General features: G+C 43.4%; 1 protein-coding gene across 3 annotated transcripts in view; it reads left to right on the top strand.

Moving 5' to 3' along the window:
* Positions 1 to 6,329: 6,329 nt before the first annotated feature.
* Positions 6,330 to 18,817, top strand: part of RBMS3 (RNA binding motif single stranded interacting protein 3) — a 723,228-nt gene continuing 710,740 nt past the window's right edge. The window contains exons 1-2 of one of the 3 annotated variants that reach the window (XM_075493193.1): positions 6,330 to 6,459; positions 7,139 to 7,329. In XM_075493193.1, coding sequence (XP_075349308.1) covers positions 7,150 to 7,329 — 180 coding nt within the window. In that variant the 5' untranslated portion in view covers positions 6,330 to 6,459; positions 7,139 to 7,149. Of the gene's footprint in view, positions 6,460 to 6,819; positions 7,330 to 18,817 lie in introns of those variants that run through there. The other 2 variants (XM_075493195.1, XM_075493194.1) reach the window with 2 other exon arrangements.

Below are 18,817 nucleotides of genomic sequence, written 5' to 3' on the forward strand. Positions count from 1 at the left end.
GCAACTATGTCATAGTTTTCCTGGTGTACAATGGCTTCCAGCTCCTCCTGTTTGTGGCCCATGTGTGCGTTGGTGTAGATGCACTTCAGTTGGGCTATTGATCCTGTCACCTTTTGGGGGGAGAAGCCCTCATTCCTATGTGACCATTCTCAGGCGCTTCCATGGTTTCTAACACATCCATAACCCTTTTGTCTTTGCTGTCGCATGGATCTCCATCCCCTACCTCCACTGAGACGGCAGACCGAAGGACCTCACTAGCACACCGTCCCTCAAACGTTGGTGTGCCGCCCTCAGGCTTATCTCTAGTGAGCCTGGTTTTATTCCTTTCCCCCTTCAAATCTAGTTTAAAGCTCTTTCAATGAGACGTGCTAACTCCTGCGCAAAGATCCTTTTCCCCCTTTGAGACAGGTGTATCCTGTCTGTCGCCAGCAGGCCTGGTGTCGTGTAGACCAACCCATAACCAAAAAACCCAAAATTCTGCCGGTGACACCAGGTGCGGACCCAGGTATTGATCTGCTGGCTCTTCCTGTTTCTCCCCTCATCATTCCCTGCAACTAGAAGGATAGAGGAGGAGACAGAGGATATACAGTCTGCTATAAAAAAAGAAGATGCTATTAGCACATTAAGCCTTTATGCTTCTCTCTACTACAAGGGACAGAAGCAGTAAGAAGAGATTGGGAGAGCAAAAACAAAAAGGCAAGGAAGAAAGGGATCAGTGGAGCTAAACACCTAACTGTTCTGGGCATTCTCCTTACTCCATGGCATGTTCCAGCTCTAAGGATGTTTCTCTAGGATCCCACTGGGCATATCAGAAATAAAAGCATGTAGGAACACTCCATAGCATGGAAAATCAGACAGGAGTTAGTGCTCCTAAGATCTGCACTAGTTCCTACACAAATCTCCTCTGCACTTTACACAGCAGAGCTGGTGCAGTGTGTGGGCTTCAGGTCAGCTGGTGAAGAAGAAATGCCTGAGGGCTAAACCCACGCATATTCTTGTTGTCTCTGTCTCTCCCTGTTAGCGGGACTCTGAACTTCAGTGGACCAGTCCTTGCACAGCAACCCTTGGCTGCCACTGGAGATGTTGTATCCCTTGTAGAGCATTCTCATGCCTTTGTCTGCACCTGGAATTTTAATCTCTGGCAATGAAGATTTGGCATCCATTAAGAAATAATATAGATCAATTTTTTCCCCTTGTTTTAATGCATTTCCCTTTTGTTTATTTGTTTCTAACAAACGATTATTACAGCAAATTACTCTTTTCCCCATTTTTTAAGTTAAGTGAACTCAGTGGATGTTTTCCTTTCCAAAAAAAAAAGAAAATTAGGTCAAATTTTTCAATTTGGCACAGATCCAGGCTTACCACAAGAACTGAGAAGACTGCAGCATCACCCAGTGAAATACAGATGTTTTCAGATTGTGTGAAACAAATGTCTGTGTGGCTGTGCTGCCTGCCCACTTGCCTCAGAGCTGCGTTTCCCTTCTTTGAGTCTGCTAGGTTGGGCCTTCTGTCCCACCCAGTGATGTCTTGACTAACTATGAGCCCAGGCCAATTCTCAGAAAAGTCAGCAGAAATAGCTGCTTCTTCTTCCACCTCACACAGCAATTCCGAGGGGAATAAAGCCTTCCATAAACCCTGCAGAATACATACGTGCTGAAATCACGACACTGCTTTGGAAAGTGAGTGTAGGGTCTGCATGACCATTGCTCTCTTTGCAATATCTTGGGCAAGGAAGGATGAAGCTCTGGCTATGGCCAGAATAGTTTTGTTTGTCAGTTATGTAGAATATAAACTGCAAGGAGCTATGTTCATGTTTAAAAGTCATGAAGCCTATCAATTCTATTTTGATGGCTTTCTAGAAAAGGAGCTCAGGAGACCTCCCAGGGGTTACAGGATTTTTTGTTCCAAAAAAGGAATGGAGATAAGTCTTTAAAAGGCTCAAAAAATGTCACTCAAGGCTTGAGTTGTACAGCCATTCTTTGTGGTTTCAGTACTTGTGAGCAAAAATGTTAGAATGCAGGGGAGAACTGATATTATCACAATTGTGGGTGGAAAGCTAGAAGACAAGATGCTTTTGAAAATGCAGCATGTAATGTATCCATTTTCATGTTGGACTGTGTAGGGAATAGTGGAATTCAAATAGTATTTTCAGCTTTTACTCTCTAAAAATATCCACAGCATGTCTTTATATCACTGTGCAACATAATTCTTTTAGGATAGCATTTATTAAGCATATACAATGATAGACTTTCTGAGACAGAAAATACCTGCATAGATAGATCTCAAAAGTTACAGGAGCCCGCAGGTTACTGAATGTTTGCATATTCGCAGTAAAGCACCTTAGAGAACAGAAGCAGACATCGATGGGTGGGAAAATGACTCAATGAACATCTGTGTCAGCCACTTTGAAATGTATAGTGCAGAGGGAATTATCGATAAGGTCAGAGTCTTCATGAGAAAGCAATTCTGTTGGCAACTCTCAAGCAAGAAATGAAATAGCCTAGAATGCAAGTTGACAGATACAGTGTTGAGTGAGGCCCCAAGGAGCTTGCGTTGACAACAGGAAACCTTTGATTTGAATTGTCTGAGGGTGGTAAAAGGTCAAAATTATTCAAATGTTGAATGCAGTGGGTAGGTGAATCCTGAACCAACAGGTATGTGAGGCAGCAGAAAGCTGAATAGCTGTGTTTTTATAAAGATTGCGTATGTCCTGCTAACTTGTAATTCCCGTTTTTGTACATTTGCATTGCAACATCTTCAGTTTATCCACATTAACAAAAATATAAATGTGCTTGAGAAAGACCTGAAAATATCTTTGAACAAGAATTTTTATGTAAGTAAACATCAGTAAATGACTTGGTTTCTGAGCAGTTACCTTAAAACTATTCATAAGAAAAAGTGACAAATTGCTAAATGAAACAAATGACTGAAAGAAGAGACCATGGAAAGGGCATAAATGTTCTGTTTAATCTGCCACTGAACTGCTTTATGATCTTAGGCAAATCATTTAATTTGTGTATGTCTGCCCACCATTTCTAGCCTTATTAATTAGGACTACAGAGGATTCCCCTGCCATGTGGCTTGCACAGTATGTTGTACTGTCATCTGATCATAACCAAGAATAAGAATGCAAAAATGACACTGTTTTCTACAAGAAGCAGTCTTTGACCCTTCCCATCAAATTGTTCCAATACTTGGCCTGTAATTAAATTCATAGTCTCATCACTCCCTAATGTTAATTTTTTGAGAAATGAAGAACACAGTTGGTCTTGAAAGGTTTTCCTTTTGCATTTTAGAACATCAGTGCCTCTGGAACCTATTTAGTCACCTACACCTGTTTTACAGCACAACCCACAAGTGCAAAATATGCAGGAGCAGGGAGCGTGTGTTAATGAATTGTAGTATCGATTTCACCAGCAATATTTTAATGCCGTTTCTCTTGAAAAATGAACAATAGATCTGGGCTCAGAAATTCTTAATGCATGTTGTGTATGGTAATAGACAGTCCATATTCAGTAACGTACTTTATTATTCTATATAGAAGTTAAATTATGTGCTGTTTTATGACAGTGAACATGAGTGAAGGATCCATGCTAATTTTTTCTGATCTGTCAGCGCATCTGGAAAGCATTCAACACAATGTTGTCTTCTTACGAACACAGCCTTCCTGGTGTGGATTGACTTGCCCTCCAGTGAGACTCCCTGGTTTCTGCTTCTCAGTGCGTTGTCTTCCAAGACAGTTGCCATGTGATACAGGATTCTGGCTCGCCATTCTTCCACCTCAGCTCCAAATACTATTCTATGGACTTACATTTTGAGTTCAACATATGTACCAAGTTAGTAGATTGTACCGAAAACTTTTAATTATGCAATACCGATCAACTGTTGAGCTCTGTGGCTTGTTGCATTATTACAGTCTATAGTCCCACTCTTCTCTCAGTGCTTACCAAAAATAATTCAGGGTAAAAGCTCACGTGCTGGACCTGAGGAACCCGATACTTGTCAGAAGGACTACTTAGGAGACTGGAAGGAGGTCATATTTCTTATCTCCTCAGCCTGCTGGTTCAGATTTCGTTTTCCTGTCCAATTTGTTAGTGCTCCTAGATTTGTAGTTACTGTTTGTATCTCAAAGTATGTTTGGCCTGAAGACCATTAATTTCTCTCACAGAAATTTGCGATGATTATTCAGACCTTTACCGTAGCCTGACAAAATATGTTCTACTTAGGATTCTCTTGAAATCCATTGAATAACAGCAGCTGGGCAGAAACCTGGTTTGTGCAGAGAACAACTGGGAGCACACTGTTGTGATTAATTATTTGTAATAATTTTATTTTTGCTGTAGTATTGTAAATCTTTTGCAGCACAAAAAGGAAAGATGGGGAACAGAAGAGAAAAGAAATAAAGGGAAATTTGAAATTCAGCAGCCAAGTACAAATCTTTGTACTGACTTTCACATAGTCTATGGCCTGCCCTTCTCTTCTTATGTATGAACATGTTCATTCAAACCATCTAAGAAGTTTCTATCGGTTTTGGGGGTTAAACTCTCTAGGATTAGGAGCAGAGCTTTCTGATTCAAGGGCCCCCACCTCTGGAATTAGTTTTCCTTGGTTCTCTGCCAATGTCCAGCTCCAGTAAGCTTCAGAGCACATGGTGAAATGTTAGTATTTGGGTTAGCTTTTCTCTATTTTTAGATGGTTTGGTTTTGCTTTGAATTTTACTTTACAGATCTGGAGATGGTAGATTGGGAATTGTTATTTTCTAACAGCATTGTTTAATATTACCCACCACAGGAAGTTTTCGATGTTATTTATCAGTAATTTTGTAAGTGTGCTCTGCAGCGCCTGAATGAACGATATTTTTATTTTCACTTTTATCTTGCCATTTTCCAACCTGTGATACTGGAAGTACTTTGACCCAAACTGGAAAAGCTCTTCAGCACAGAATTTTGTGCCTTGTGTGCTTTGTTGTGCGTGGAGGGAGGTGGTGACTGTGCAGGTGGGCTGATAAGGGGGTGGCTTGTCATCTGCGTGGGCTTATTGTTTTGCTCTGGGCAATTCTGCAGCAAAGTCCACCTTTGTACGTGTTCTGTGGCCATCGTGGCTGTGCAAACAGATCCCCCCCAAAAGTGCCTGTCTGCAGTTAGTACTTCTTTTTGCTCATGAGGCTAAAACTATATGAGTATCCAGAATGTTTAAATCCTTCCACCCCAAAATGTAGACTATATTTAAATGATTATAAATAAATGATTGTAAGTAGTCTAAAGTATTTGATTATAAACTTTAATACTCAGGGCTTGATTATCTTATTATTTACCTCAATTTTAAACATTGATGCTGATAGTTTAAATAGAAATGCTCGTTATTTGCACCAATCTGAGAAGACAGCAGGGCCCGCAAATACTTGACATGCTTTGAGAATAATACTAAAGGATCCTTAGAGACGTGTATTTTTAAAATATAGCTTTGGTTTGTGACAAAGACTTTTTTTGTCTATTGCGAGATTAGCCCTTGCCCTTTGTCCAAATATATTGTTGCAATAAGATCTGTTCAGGTTCCCACAGTAACAATCCTGTTGGGGAATAACGGAACCCAAGGCGAGGAATAAAAGGGCATCGTGTAATACCTGGTAGTCACCCGCTTCCCGAAATACCCTGGGACAGGTTCTCTCTGGTGTAAAGTAGACCAGCTCCTGAGGTGTGGCCCAGAGTCTCTGCGGAGCAGGTAGTTGCTATTGGAGAGGTCAGTATACGCGTCCGACAGATGAGGTATGGATCAGGTATGTATCTTGACACTGCAGGCTCTCAGTAGATGTTCCCAGTCAACTTTCAAAGCAGCTGCTCCTCAGGACAATGTGGTGTTATATTTAGAAGTGCAGACTGGTCACCTGATGGTGTCCTGATTTATGAACGGTCGGGTCTGTGCTCGCCATTCATCTCTTCAAAATGAAAAGGGGAATAGCTGAGGAGTTGGCTTGGCTCCGGCACCACTAAGGACATTCTGGTTTTGGTATAAAACACTTCTAATGAGATTGCATTTTTCCCCACCATGCCTAACTTCAGTCTGAGAAGGAGGCTAACATGAGGAATAAAATAATCGCGTGCGCGCTGCAGTCACGACCGATTTAGCAGCTGACACGATTTTTTTCCCCTCCTCTTCTTGTGTTTGTGTTGATAAAATCGGAGAGCCGGTGGCTGGTACTGATTTAGATTTCCAGCCCGGATTTGCTCTTGTTTTTCTCCTTACTCCAGTTCTCCTTGTGCAATGCTGCGTGGCGCTGGCAGCCTGAGAGAGAGGGAGCTCCAGTCACACACATACACTCAGACCACGGAGAGGAGATTAACATCAAGGAGCCCACATTTGCAATAGCGGGTGGTGCTGGTGGGGAGGCCGGGGGAAAATAAAATAAAAGCAACAATCGGGTAAATGCTCGTCTCTTCTCGCCACCAGCACCTTGCACAGGTCTGAAATCGCTTGTTTTGCTTTGCTGTATTGCGCTTGCCTGGGATGTGGAGAGGGGAGGGGGAGGGGAGGAAGGGGGAGGTTTAACTTTTACTTGACATTACCGGGTTATTGTCAGTTCCCCCGTGTTAAACCCCGCTGGTTTCCCCTCGCCCCCACCCCCTCCCCGGGCTCGGCTCCCTCCAGTTAACTTTGTTCCAAGGGCTGCAGCCAGAAGGGCTTGTCCGGGCCTGGGACATAGATAGCGTAAAGTAAATAACCACCACGGTTAGACTGGGGCCGGGAGTTGATCTTCGTGGCGAGAGATCTGCTTAGTTAGCGTTTGCTCTTTCGGGGCGATTGAAGGCCATCGTACCAAGGACAGGCGCGCACACGCGCACGCACACACACACACACACACACACACACTCTCACTCTTACACACACACACACACACACACACACACACACGCGCTGGATACAAAAGTCTGGAGGATCTAGGGGAGAATTGCAGCCGCCGGATCGGTGCAGCAGCCGCGGCCAGAGCCATGCGTGTCACGGCCTCCTGAGGGGGGGAAAGGCAGGAAGGAAGGGAAAAAAGGGAAAGAAAGAAGGGAAAAAAGAAAAGAGAGAGAAGGGAAGGCACGAGAAAGACGCGGGGTGGTGGAAAGTGTTTGCCTGCTTTTGTCTCGCAATACAGTGAACTGGAAGATGGAGATGGATGTTAAGGGAGTTTCTCCGTGCCCGGAGCCCATCCCCCCGGCGGCGGGGTCTGGCGGCTGCCCGCACCAGCGCCCGCACCACCGCGATGGGCAGCCCGCGGAGCCGGCCCCCGCCGCCGACAGCGGCCACCCGGAGCGGAGGCACGGCAGCGAGAAAGAGGACAAAAAGGTAGGTCCGCTCCGCCGCCGGCCGGCCGGCGCCGCGCCCGCCGGAGGGGCCGGCTGCCCGGGGCCGCGCTCGGCGGGGCGGGCGGGGGCGGCGGGCCCGCTCCCGCTCCCGCCCGGCCGCGGCCGCGGCCGCGCCGCCGCGGGCAGCCCCGCGCCGCCCTTTGTCAGCGCGGCGGCGGGAGGCGGGGGGCCGGCGGCGGAGGTTGTCTGAGGACACGGGGGCGGCGGGGCGGGGAGGCGCGGGGCCGCCGCCGCGGGGCCCGGGGCGCCGGGCATTGTTCCGCCCGCCCTGCGGGAGCGGCGCCGCGGGCGGCGGCCCAGGTGCCGCCGCGAAAGTTTACCTCACTTCGCGGGGCCAGCGCCGGCAGGGCTGCCGCTCGCCGCCCCTCGCCTGGGTTGTGGCCCGGCGGCGAGGGGCGAGTCACCTGGGGGAAGGAGCCCGGGCGCCGTGTCCCTCCAGCCCTGCTGTGTCATTGTGGACCGGGGGACGGCTGCTCGCTGCCGAGCGAAAACCTGTGGGTGACGGAGTTCGCCGAGAAATGGGTCAGATCGCATCCTCTAGTGCGGATATGTCTGCTGCTGGAAGAATCGGAAAGTAGGGAGGATGGGGTGGAAAAAGGTTGCCATTAAGATAATGTCAGCGGAGTGCATTGATCAGTGCTTTTGTCTGTGGGCACTGTCTTCGTTTCCATTCATTTTTCTCGGCGTGGGTTTACCACACCGAAGCCCATGAATTCTGCTCTGTCTCTAGGTCTGTAACAGGCAGAGACTGATAAATGTGTTAAGTTTCATCGTAATACCGTGATTGTTGCAAGGAGTCATCCGTGTGTGCTAGACTGTAAAACACATCCGTTTATGTTTTATTGAGATCCGAATAATTCCCTGAGTGGACAGGTACCCCGAAACAGATGATAATCCTAGCGTAAAGGAAAAAAAGAAATGTTGCCATGTACTGGATTTGAGCTGTGTTTCCTCAACTAGTTTTACTATAGTTTGGTTTTGTTAGAAATGTGTAAGAGAACAGTAACACAATGAAGGAATGTAAACCAGCAGTGCAATAAATGAATGCAACAACTATGTCACACCACGTATTTGCATGACTAGAGTTGCAGTCGTCATGAGAAATACAAGGTATTTGGAAAAAATGGTATCCCTAACTGGAGACCCCGAGTTTGTGGTATTTACCTCCTCTACTGTTAGGTTTCTTACTGTTCGGTAAAATCTGTCCTATTGTTTTAATTAAAAGAGGGTATCGGCGACTGATCATTTTAACAGGGCCTGTACAGCTTAATAAGGTGGATACAAGGGCTTTATTTTTAAAATGATAACTGGTGGTTTACATATTGTGGTAGAGGAACACAGAATGTCATCTCCCTTGAGTTTATGAATATTTCATTCTGTCGAGACTGCATGTTACTGTATATAACTAAATGATTTGCGTGTGTGTGATTGTTTCTAGGATCCCTTTCCTTGCATCGTGTTACTTACTGGAACTTAAAATGCTTTTATTTAAAAATAATTAAAATGTAGAGCCAAGGTTGCCATTTACACGAGTTGGTTGTGGCAGTGCCTCGAGCATTTAAAAACCCTGCCATCAGCAGAAATCCACGCTCAATAGTTACTTTCTGATGTGCCACACAGTCTGTCTAATGTTTTACCAATCGTGGACATGAGGATGGCAAACAAGGTGTGACTGAAGGTGAATGAATGCTGGAGAAGGCCTGATTCTCTATGGTGTGGCTAATTAACGTGTTTAGATAACTCAGTAGTGCATTGTTTTATTCTGTATTTGCCAGCATTTTCTGGACATAGAAACAAAAGTGCTACCTTTTTTTGTCCTAGTTGTAGCCGTGCTAAAGTACTGTGATATATTCCTTTTTTAAAATCCACTATCAGCTTTTCCAGGCTTGCCATTGCCAAGGTGGTTGCAATGACTAGCTTGTATTTTTGGGAAGCTGTGATATTTCAAACCTCCCTAAATGTATGTATCTTTTCTGGATGCTGTCCCAGGACAACCAGTACTTCTTATTAGTGCAGAAGTATTTCAGATATCTGGTAAAATAGTGGCACCAGAAATGTGATGAGAAGGGGAAAACTGATAAAAGCAATAGTAAAATCCAACACTATTGTGAAAAAAACATTCCAACCACAAAACAAAACCCAAGTGTTGCTGGAAACATCATCTAAGAACTTTCTAAATGGATTGAAATAACAATACCATTGTTTATTTGACCCTTAAACAAATGTCAGAGGCACACTGATACATCCTACAAGTGCAAACACTCTACGTGGAAATTGTAAAGGACATTAGAACCTGATTTCCTGACACATGTATACTTATGAATATCTAAATATTAAGATTTTACAACATCTCATGATTCCACTGTCAGGACTTGCTTTTTGGGATCATGCTTCAATTATAAAAAAATCTTCTATTTTATCATTGAGCTCCATTTCCACTGGAGGTAAAAGGAGTTTTGCTTACATCTAAATGGAGCTGGGTGAAATTTACGCTCTAATAAAGCTATTTTTTGTCACTGCCTCCAAAAGGAACAATCCTGAATTAACAAAATAAAGTATTTTCCTAATTCTGTAGAATTTCAGGAGAAAGTACTGCCATAGTGTCAATTATATGGATATTGGAGGTTTTTTCCTGCTGTATGTCCATTTTTTATTTGTCTTTGAACTTCAATAAAATTGTGAAACACATGCATAACTTGAAATACATCCCACTGTCTTCAGCTGGGATGCTGACACGCTGAAGTGTATGCTTAAGTGCTTTTTTGGAGGAAGACCTAGGTTACCTCCCATATATCTTTCTGTGTTGAAACCATCTCTGACCAATGTATGAGAAGAGAAATTACAAAGATTGACTTTATAATTTATTAAGTATACAGTACTTGGTACTTTAAAGCATAGTTGCCATTTAGGTGGGAGAAAATGAAGGAGAAATAGTAGCATGTAAGATTTAGAAGACAGTTGACTCTATAAGGATACTAGTTTTCCTCTTAAAGCAAAACACATCAGAAAATATTTTTTAACACTCCTACAATGTTTTCTGTTATTTTAGTTAAAAGCATGTAGGTCTAACCCTATATGCAGCAGCACATTGACGTTCTCCAGTATGGCAAAGTGGGTGACCGGAGGAGAGAACAACGTGCAATCCTGGCTCTTTATTCCCAGCTGGAGGTGCAGCTGAAGCCTGCGACAGGTTGCGTGGGTGGGCTCTCACACCGTCTTGCCACTCCGTGACTTGGTGCAAGGGGATGCGGGCCCATAAATTTTACCGAGGATTCTTTCCAGCTTATATTTGAGTAATAGCATCTTTGCAAGGATTGGTGTAGGAGCACTTTGAGAGTTGAAGGCAACTCTGCAATTCCTTTGCAGATTGGTGACTATGGGTGACATTTGCCACAGCGGACATTATGGCCAGAATTTTCCCAGGGGTGGTATCCCAAGTTAGGACTTTCAAGCCCTTAGCTACAGCCAGTGTGTTACACTGTGTCCATTTTCCAAAGTATTGTGTAGCCCCCAAGTCCTCCAAAAGTTGGTCCTAGCTATGGATTTGGTAATGTAATGTTGCACACCCAAATAAGAACATTTTATTTTGTTTTCCACTGAGGAGAACCTCTGTATATCTGAGGTTTGCACAAATCATTTAGCACAAATGATTTACAAGCACACCCAGAGCTTTCACTTTATACCTACATTCCAGATAGATACAAAAACCCCTGTGAAATAGCTCCAAGGTGAAGAACCTTTTGTGTATTTACATGGAAATGAGCACACCAAGGTTACAGCAAAAGCAAGCTTATCTGGGCTGGGTACGTTGTATTCTGGTTCAAAAACAATTTGCCAGTGTTTGATATAAGAGTTCTGAAGTGTTTTGTGGGCTTATTTGTATGTCATTTCCCAGAATTCTGACCTGTGATATTGCTGTGCGAGAGTGGTACCCAGGTGTGAGCTTCTAGAGGGGAAAAGCTGAGTGCTTTGGGGAAAGACACTTCATATTAACTTGGGAATTCTGTTTTGCTGTACACGTGATCTGATCTAATCATCAGTCTCTGAAAGCCTTCCACTAGTGTATTTACAGGACTACTGCTATCAACAATATGGTGGTTGTTCACTCATCCTCCGCAAGCCGTAGGTCAGGAAGAGTGGAAGACTCTTCAGGGGCAATTATTTTTTAATAATTTCTTGTATGTATTTAGTTTTGTTTGTTTAGAAAAGCCGTATGTTACTACGTGTTTACATTTAGAGAAGAGAAGGCCTAAGAAATGCAGTTTATGCTTGAAGCAGATGGTGGGAAGTTTCTTTTTGGGGGCGGATCACTCCAGTCTCAGGTCAGATGTGCTTATCTTACCTTAGGCAGTTCCATTGTGCACAGGAGAGTGGTTGTCAACCACTGTCTTTTTCCTGGAGGTTTAGGTGTTTTTTCAGAAAACCTCGACGTAGCCCATTGAGCAACTTGAAGGTAAGATCCAAAAGCTGAAACTGAAATCAGTAGTGGATAAGGGGAACAAGTCTGGAGTGTGTGGGACAAAGAAAGCAGAGATAGACAACACTACCAGTTGCTGATGGTAGCAGCTTCTCCTGATAATCGTATAAAATGCAACACCTTGTATTAGCTGGAGTTTCCGCGTACTGAAGGCTTTGTGCCAGGTGTACCATGGGCTATGGTCCTGTCAAGTTGTAATGCAGGCTTGAATAGTCAAGGTCAGGCCATTGTCTGCCTGGATGGATAAATTCTTAGCCACCCAGAGAGGGCAGAAAATTTTACTTGCGGCTGTTGCTATTCTGAGAGTTTGATGTCAGACAGAAATTCCAGTGTATCTTTAAAGTATGGACAGAACTGGAGAATAATGGGTCTTTCTCTAACTCATTGCTAAGAATGTTTCAGAAATCATTCCTCAGCCCATCGACATCAACTCTGTCTTTTTCAGGTCCACTTTTAAGCACCTATTCTTCATTCTTAAGCTGCTCCTTACCATGCTGTGGGCCATCATGATACTGGTATTGATCTGCATAGTTCAGTGTCTTCCTGATGAAATGGTCTGAAAAAAAGCTTATTCTGTCCATTCTTCCAGAGTTCCCAGAGCCTGGTGGCTGTCTGGGTGGTGAGTCTGTCCCAAAGCCACAGACCCAGGACATGCTGAGTCCCTTCTGTTCGGGTCTTTGTCCTGCAGACTCCCAGGTCACAGCTCCGGGGCAGGCTCTAATTCACGGCAGCATGGGGAGGCTCCCAGACGTGTCTGCCTGGAACGGCTGCCCAGAGCCACAGTCCCTGGCAGGTGCCTCTGGAAGGGAGATTTTGGTCCTTTCTATTGCTGCTGTGGGCAGCAATAGAGCTATTAAACCATGCCATTAACCTGTTTCAGTGAGCAAGGTCCAGGAGCCATCTGCTTTGAGGAGAATTAAAAAAAATGTCAGATTTAAAAAAATCAAAAAGAGTAAATTCACTGTGAACTGAGAACCTTGCTTTTCAGGCAGGTCTTCTGCATTTCCATGCATTTGATGTACTCTGCCTCTCACGCTTCTCTTGCCTTCTAGTGAGAGAATCCTTAGATGAACCTAGAATTGTGCCTTTATTACAAAAATAAGCAGGTGAGAGGAATAGAGAGAAAGAGAGAACCTGTTAGTACCTCAACTGAAGGCAAGACTAATAAACCCATATTTTATTAGACATCAGAGAATCCATAAGGAGAAGAGATACTGAGAATCAGGCCCCATAATTTTCATAGCTCCAAAATAACTTTTTATCTCATATTCTGAGAATTCCTTTTACTGATACGGGAAAGAATCTTACCTTAGGTAGAGTAAATACACATTTAAAATGTATTTATTTTCAGGTGGCCTATCTGGAATGTGGAGAATGAGGTCTAGCACTGGTTTTATGTTAGAGTTAAAGCATAAAGTTGGAGAGGGAGGAACTGATTTCTGTGCTTTGCCTGTGTCTGTACTAAAACAACATAAATGATAGCGCATATGAGTGATTCTTTAAAATCTTACCCAATACTGAAACTTCTGAAAGAAGAATACGCTCTTTAAAATAGTTCTCCTCTTAAATAAATTGCATGAGAAATGTTTTGGCAAAGAGCGAACAGCTGTTTAAATTTTTCAACCAACTGATCAATAAGTGGTTGAAGCCTGAAAAGCTGATCATACTCTGACTGGTTCCTGGGGTAAACATACAAATATTCATTGTAATGCAGAGATTTTGTGAAAAGTAAGTACTACTTATCGTAATTACAAAGTGAAATTAAGTGCATATGTAGTTGATTAGGTAACGAATCCAGGAACATAAACAATGAACATCATGGGTGGGAGCTAAACAACACTCTTGAGTCATCGGAAACACAACCACAAATTTTGTATGCAGAAGACACAGAACTGGCTCTCTGGCTAAAGGCAAATTCGTCTTGGCTGCAGAAGGGTTGCGAGGATTCCTACTCAGAGGAAGATGCAGCACTGAAAAGGGCATTGTTATCTCCTCTTGAGCAGTTGGGACATTGCCTTGACTCAGATGTAGTGTATGTGTTCGTGCCTATGTGCTGAGACTGGAAAGCAGTCCTATTCAGGACCGCACATGACAGCCCAGAGCTTGGCCAGTGCATGGCATATCCTTCTCACTAATGTAGGGCTTGTTCTCAAAAGCCCAGTATTCACAGGAATTCCTGTCCAAGGGTTGAGTGCCAGCTTGTAACGAATCTGAGGCTTCAAACAATGGATAATCAATGAAGCTAGAAAAGAACAATGCCCATGTTGTTGCATGCTATTCCCAGTGTTTTGCTAGATGCTCACAGTGTTTTTAGACCATCTCTATCTGTGGTAAGAGCTTACTGTGTCGTACTGCACCCTTACGGCACAGTAATTGTTACTATGCTGAGGTTAAGGTTTACTTAATTGCTCGGAGCTAAGAGGGAAGTATAGTTACTGATGTGTGAAGTGGTTCAGTTTTTGTTTGGTTCCATATTTGGTTGTTCTCTGCCTGGCTGTAGCCATGCCGCTGACATAGTGGCTGGGATTATTTCCCAGGAGCATGTGCTAGGTGGATTTCTGTACTGACTAGCTGCCAGTAGTAATTATCCAGTAAGGGTATAAAAAGTTGCACAGTCCCAGTAGAGTTATTAGCTTCTAACAACTTGTCTCAGAAAATACCCAAATAGTAAAGAAAATGGGACTGCAGCTGTAAATAGGAAAAATGACAACAGAAGCACTGATGATAATTTCCATGAAAGTAGTGCTCAGATCAGGTTCTAATGTGATATTTAAACATGTAGAAGAAAACAGGACAGATCTGAAAGATATTACAGGTATTAAGTATTCTACAGTAGTTTCTCTCTTTCCTCACTCATCATCCTTTCTCCATGGTTCTGGAATTCTCCTCTGTCTATAACGAAGACTTCTGTTTTGTTTCATTTCCCCACGTTGCGTTCTGAGCTATAAGGGGAATATGACTTGTTCCAGGAACTATAGTAACCAGTGCATCTTAACTGGGATAAAACAAGACACAATTTGGCTCACAGTATGGACGAGGACAGTCATGTATAAAATTTGTTAGACAGCCCTGATTTACTAGAAAAAGAGTAATTCTTCCATGCCTAATGGCTTCTGCCATGTGTTTAAATACAGCTGTTATTTTCATTATACATTCTATTAAATGAAGACCAATCTTGTTATAGAAGCAGAATAGAAATACTTTCCTTGACTGAAAAACAAGTGTTGGGTGAATAAAAATTACAGACTCAACCCCCGAAGCTTGGTTAATAAACTTACTGTTCCCGGGCTTCTGGGTTCATTCCATTGAACACCTTGGCCTATAGTTTCAGAGTTTATTCTTTTTGAAAAGATATTCTACACAAGTTGTTCAAAGTGATAATGTGATCAACAACTGAAAATACTGCAGGGAGATAAAATGAGTATTTCCCCATTTAGTTCTAGACCATCTGCAAAGGATTGTTATCATTGACTGGAGAATGAAAATAAAATGGTGTGGAACCTATGCCTGTTCTGTTAGCGTAGGGTCCGTGCTAATTGATTTTAGCAAGTACCTCAAGCATCACGGACACCTCTTCTTCGCTATTAACTAATGATGGTTATCTGACTGAGGTTATTACTGAGTCTATATTCATTTCCTGGAGCCCATAGCAGAAAATATCTTTTTGGATCCAAACTAACATGCTCAAGATAAGTCTTTGTGGAAAGGGAGTTAAAGGGCTAGTATCTACCAAAGATAATTGTTGTAGCTGTTATATTTAGTAGTAACTTGATATTAGTTACAGTGTAATGAATATGCATTGTGCTTTGCTGAGAATTCAAAAAGAGTACGTTACTGCCTTGAGGTAGTTACCATGTGAATCAGACATAACATGGAAAGGATAACTTCAAGTCCTCACGGAGGGGCAGGTGAGCACGTTATGTGGGGGTAGGATGTAAATAACTTCTGCTCTTAAGGTGAATTAAGAGTGAAAGGGAGTGGCACGGAGGGCAGAGAGGGAGTCCTTTCTGGAAAGCTAATTGAAAACAGCAACTTTTGAGTAGGACTGGAAGGAAGGAGTTTGTAAGGTTAGTATTTTGAGACGAAAGAACTTTATGAAGTGTGTATTGGGTCCATGTGGAGTTAAGGAAGCACACAACAGAATCTCGCAGAGTTCGCAAAATGCCTATCTGGGCTTCACAGACATTATACAGTGCCCTGGTTAGCCTTGTTAACTTTATTGAGTGTGCTTCGAGGACATGCAGACTTTCAAAGTATGTGAAAGCCACTTTTAATAATTAATTGGCTCGCTCTCTCCCACCTATTGCTTCATATCTAATAAAAGGCAACAGCGAGTCCTTGCCAAAGCCAACAGATACAATAACATTTAGGTTAGTTGGGTTTGAGATGCGACAGGCTAGAAGGGATATCCCCAAAGATCTTAGAAGTGAAACAGTCCCCATTTTTTGTCTTGTCTTATTTCTCCCATGACTCCCATATGATGTGCTCTTAGACTAAATTTTCACTGATCTAATAAGTGATCTCAGGAAGCTCAGTCCAGTTATAGAGAACGAGAAGTGTGTGTGTGCGCGCCTGTTTGAACTGATTTGTAACTGGAAGCATGTTTCAACTTTACTGTGTCGGGGGGACATGCTGAAATTTCCAAGTGATAAACTGACTTCTGCCTTAAGCAGAGCAGCCACCATCCACACTATCATCTACATCCATGCGCACGCAGTGCGACACAGGAAATGACACACCATTATCAGATGGCTGTTAAGATGGATGCAGGGAAATGGTGAGCTTGCTGGCATGACCTCAAAGTCAGACATCCACAGATGTTCTGTAGTCACTGAAGTGTGTGCAGTTAAAGTGTGCCTGTTGCGTACTTGGGGAAATTTTTGTTTAAACAGAGAACACTTAAGTTTGGAGGAGGCCATGAATACGTTCCCAGAGGGAGAAGGGAGGAAACCAGCAAGCTTAATGGGAAGGAAAGCCATACAGGTTTTCAAGAGACCAAGAGGAGCAAAGCAGTAACAAAGGGTTGGACATTCATCCTGAAACTGACTTTACCTGCCTCCCACAGTAGGGAGGTGGCTAATGCGGTGGAAGCTTACTGTCACCTGCTGCTGTGGTCTTATGCAAAGCATAGCCTTGTTAGACCTTAAAATGGGGACCGAACGTGCCGCTTCTTGAACCTGTCAAGAGGACACACCCTGTGCAGAAGATAAATAAATGATGAATCAATTCTAAGAGAAGCCATGTGGAGGCTAGAGAGTCAGAGGCGATCAAGGTCAATGTGGCTCAGGGAATCTTTGCAAGAAGGGTCATACCACAGGACTGTCATGAGATAATCAGCCAGATCTGCATCAGAACTGGAGTCACCCAGTGCTGGGAAACGTTGCTCAGGGCAGCAACAAGGCTCTGGCTTCTCTGTCTGGTCTAGTCTCTGCTGTGCATGTTCCGCCTGTTGGTAAGACTCACCGCCTTTCATAGTCATATCCTTCTGCATGCTGTTGCATGCCGAACAGTTACTGAAGTCTTTCTTACTAACTGGTCAAGTAATGCAGTCACCATTATACCTAACTGCTATTGTTTTAGAGTTAGACTTACATCCTCACAACAGGCTATCTGTTAGATCACGCTGTCCCATGGACTGTGGTAGCTCAGAACTATCCATAACACCCATGTTGTCTGCAGGTGCAAGCAAAGCCCATGAAAAGATGTCATTCTGCAATGCCAGTCTGCATTTCACAACTGTCTGTGCATGTTACCTATGATCGTATCATGACACCTCTTAGTCATACATCCATATCTGATGGTAATAACTGGAAGAGACCAGAGCCATTAAAATTAGATAACCACAGGTTACAGGCACCTATGTATTATGTACTGTATGTTATTGTTAAGAACTAGAAGCAGGAAGACACAGCGATACAACACTTAACAGATGCCTAAATGGTTACTCTCTTATTTGCTGATACAGGTGGCTTGTTTCTCACCTACGCAAAGGAAGATTATAGATGAATCTGTCATAGGTAGAACTTCTGCCATTTTTAAGGTGCAGGTCAGAGCAGTTGCACCTGTTGACACACAGTACTGTGGTATCAATAGTCTCAGCATGCAGTGTGGTCCTTGCTTTGTCGTACATTATGGGTCCCCTTCAACGCTGCGGCAGAGACTGTCACAGCTACCCAGAAGACTATGAGGAGGAGTACAGGACTTCAGCAGTCAGGGTCAGGACCTCTGAAAGGTGGTCCTGCAGAGGTCACTGCAGAGATCACTGCAGAAAATTTAAAAGGTGAGGTACCAAATGATAAGTACAGAAATGCACTGTGCACCAAGCTACTCGGTGCACAAACAGAAGTATATGTATTGTGCAGAGTAAAGGCAGAAAATACTAAGTTCTGCTTCCAACCAAGATTTGTTGTATTATAATGGTGTGTAAAATAATGGGGGAAAAGCATATGTGCAGCAGTTAGGCAAGAATAATAAAACTCACATTTAAAAGCCAAAACAATAGAAAATGCATAAATGCAGCAATGGATCTAGTGATACATTTTAAGTGCAAAGTTAAGGAAAAGAAGAACAAGGCAGTTTACCCATCTTCCTCTGTTGTTAGCAAGTGTGAGGGAGTGGGACCTGTTTGTATGGCAGGCCACTGCTTGATCTGAAGTATCTGGGGGCACATTCACCATAGGTGAAATACTCTTTGGATGCTCTGTCTGTCCAGGTGGTACTGGATGCCAGTGCAATACTGGCCATAGTGGGGGACAAAGTGTCACCTCTGATCTGTAGTCTGTTACCGTCCCCTTTCCTGATCTCCTTCCAAACCTGTGCCAGCGTGTGCTGGCAATGCTCCTGTGGACTCAGTAACAGGGGGCAGAGACTGCACCCTTGATGTGAGTATTACTGTACCTCTCTGACAGCAGCTTTAGCATCAGCCCAGATGTGCAAGGGTCAAAAGGACTAACAGGTTAATAAATTTAAAAACCACAGAGTTTGGAAAAGT

The sequence above is a fragment of the Mycteria americana genome, chromosome 2, assembly GCF_035582795.1.
Source record: "Mycteria americana isolate JAX WOST 10 ecotype Jacksonville Zoo and Gardens chromosome 2, USCA_MyAme_1.0, whole genome shotgun sequence".
NCBI lineage: Eukaryota > Metazoa > Chordata > Aves > Ciconiiformes > Ciconiidae > Mycteria > Mycteria americana.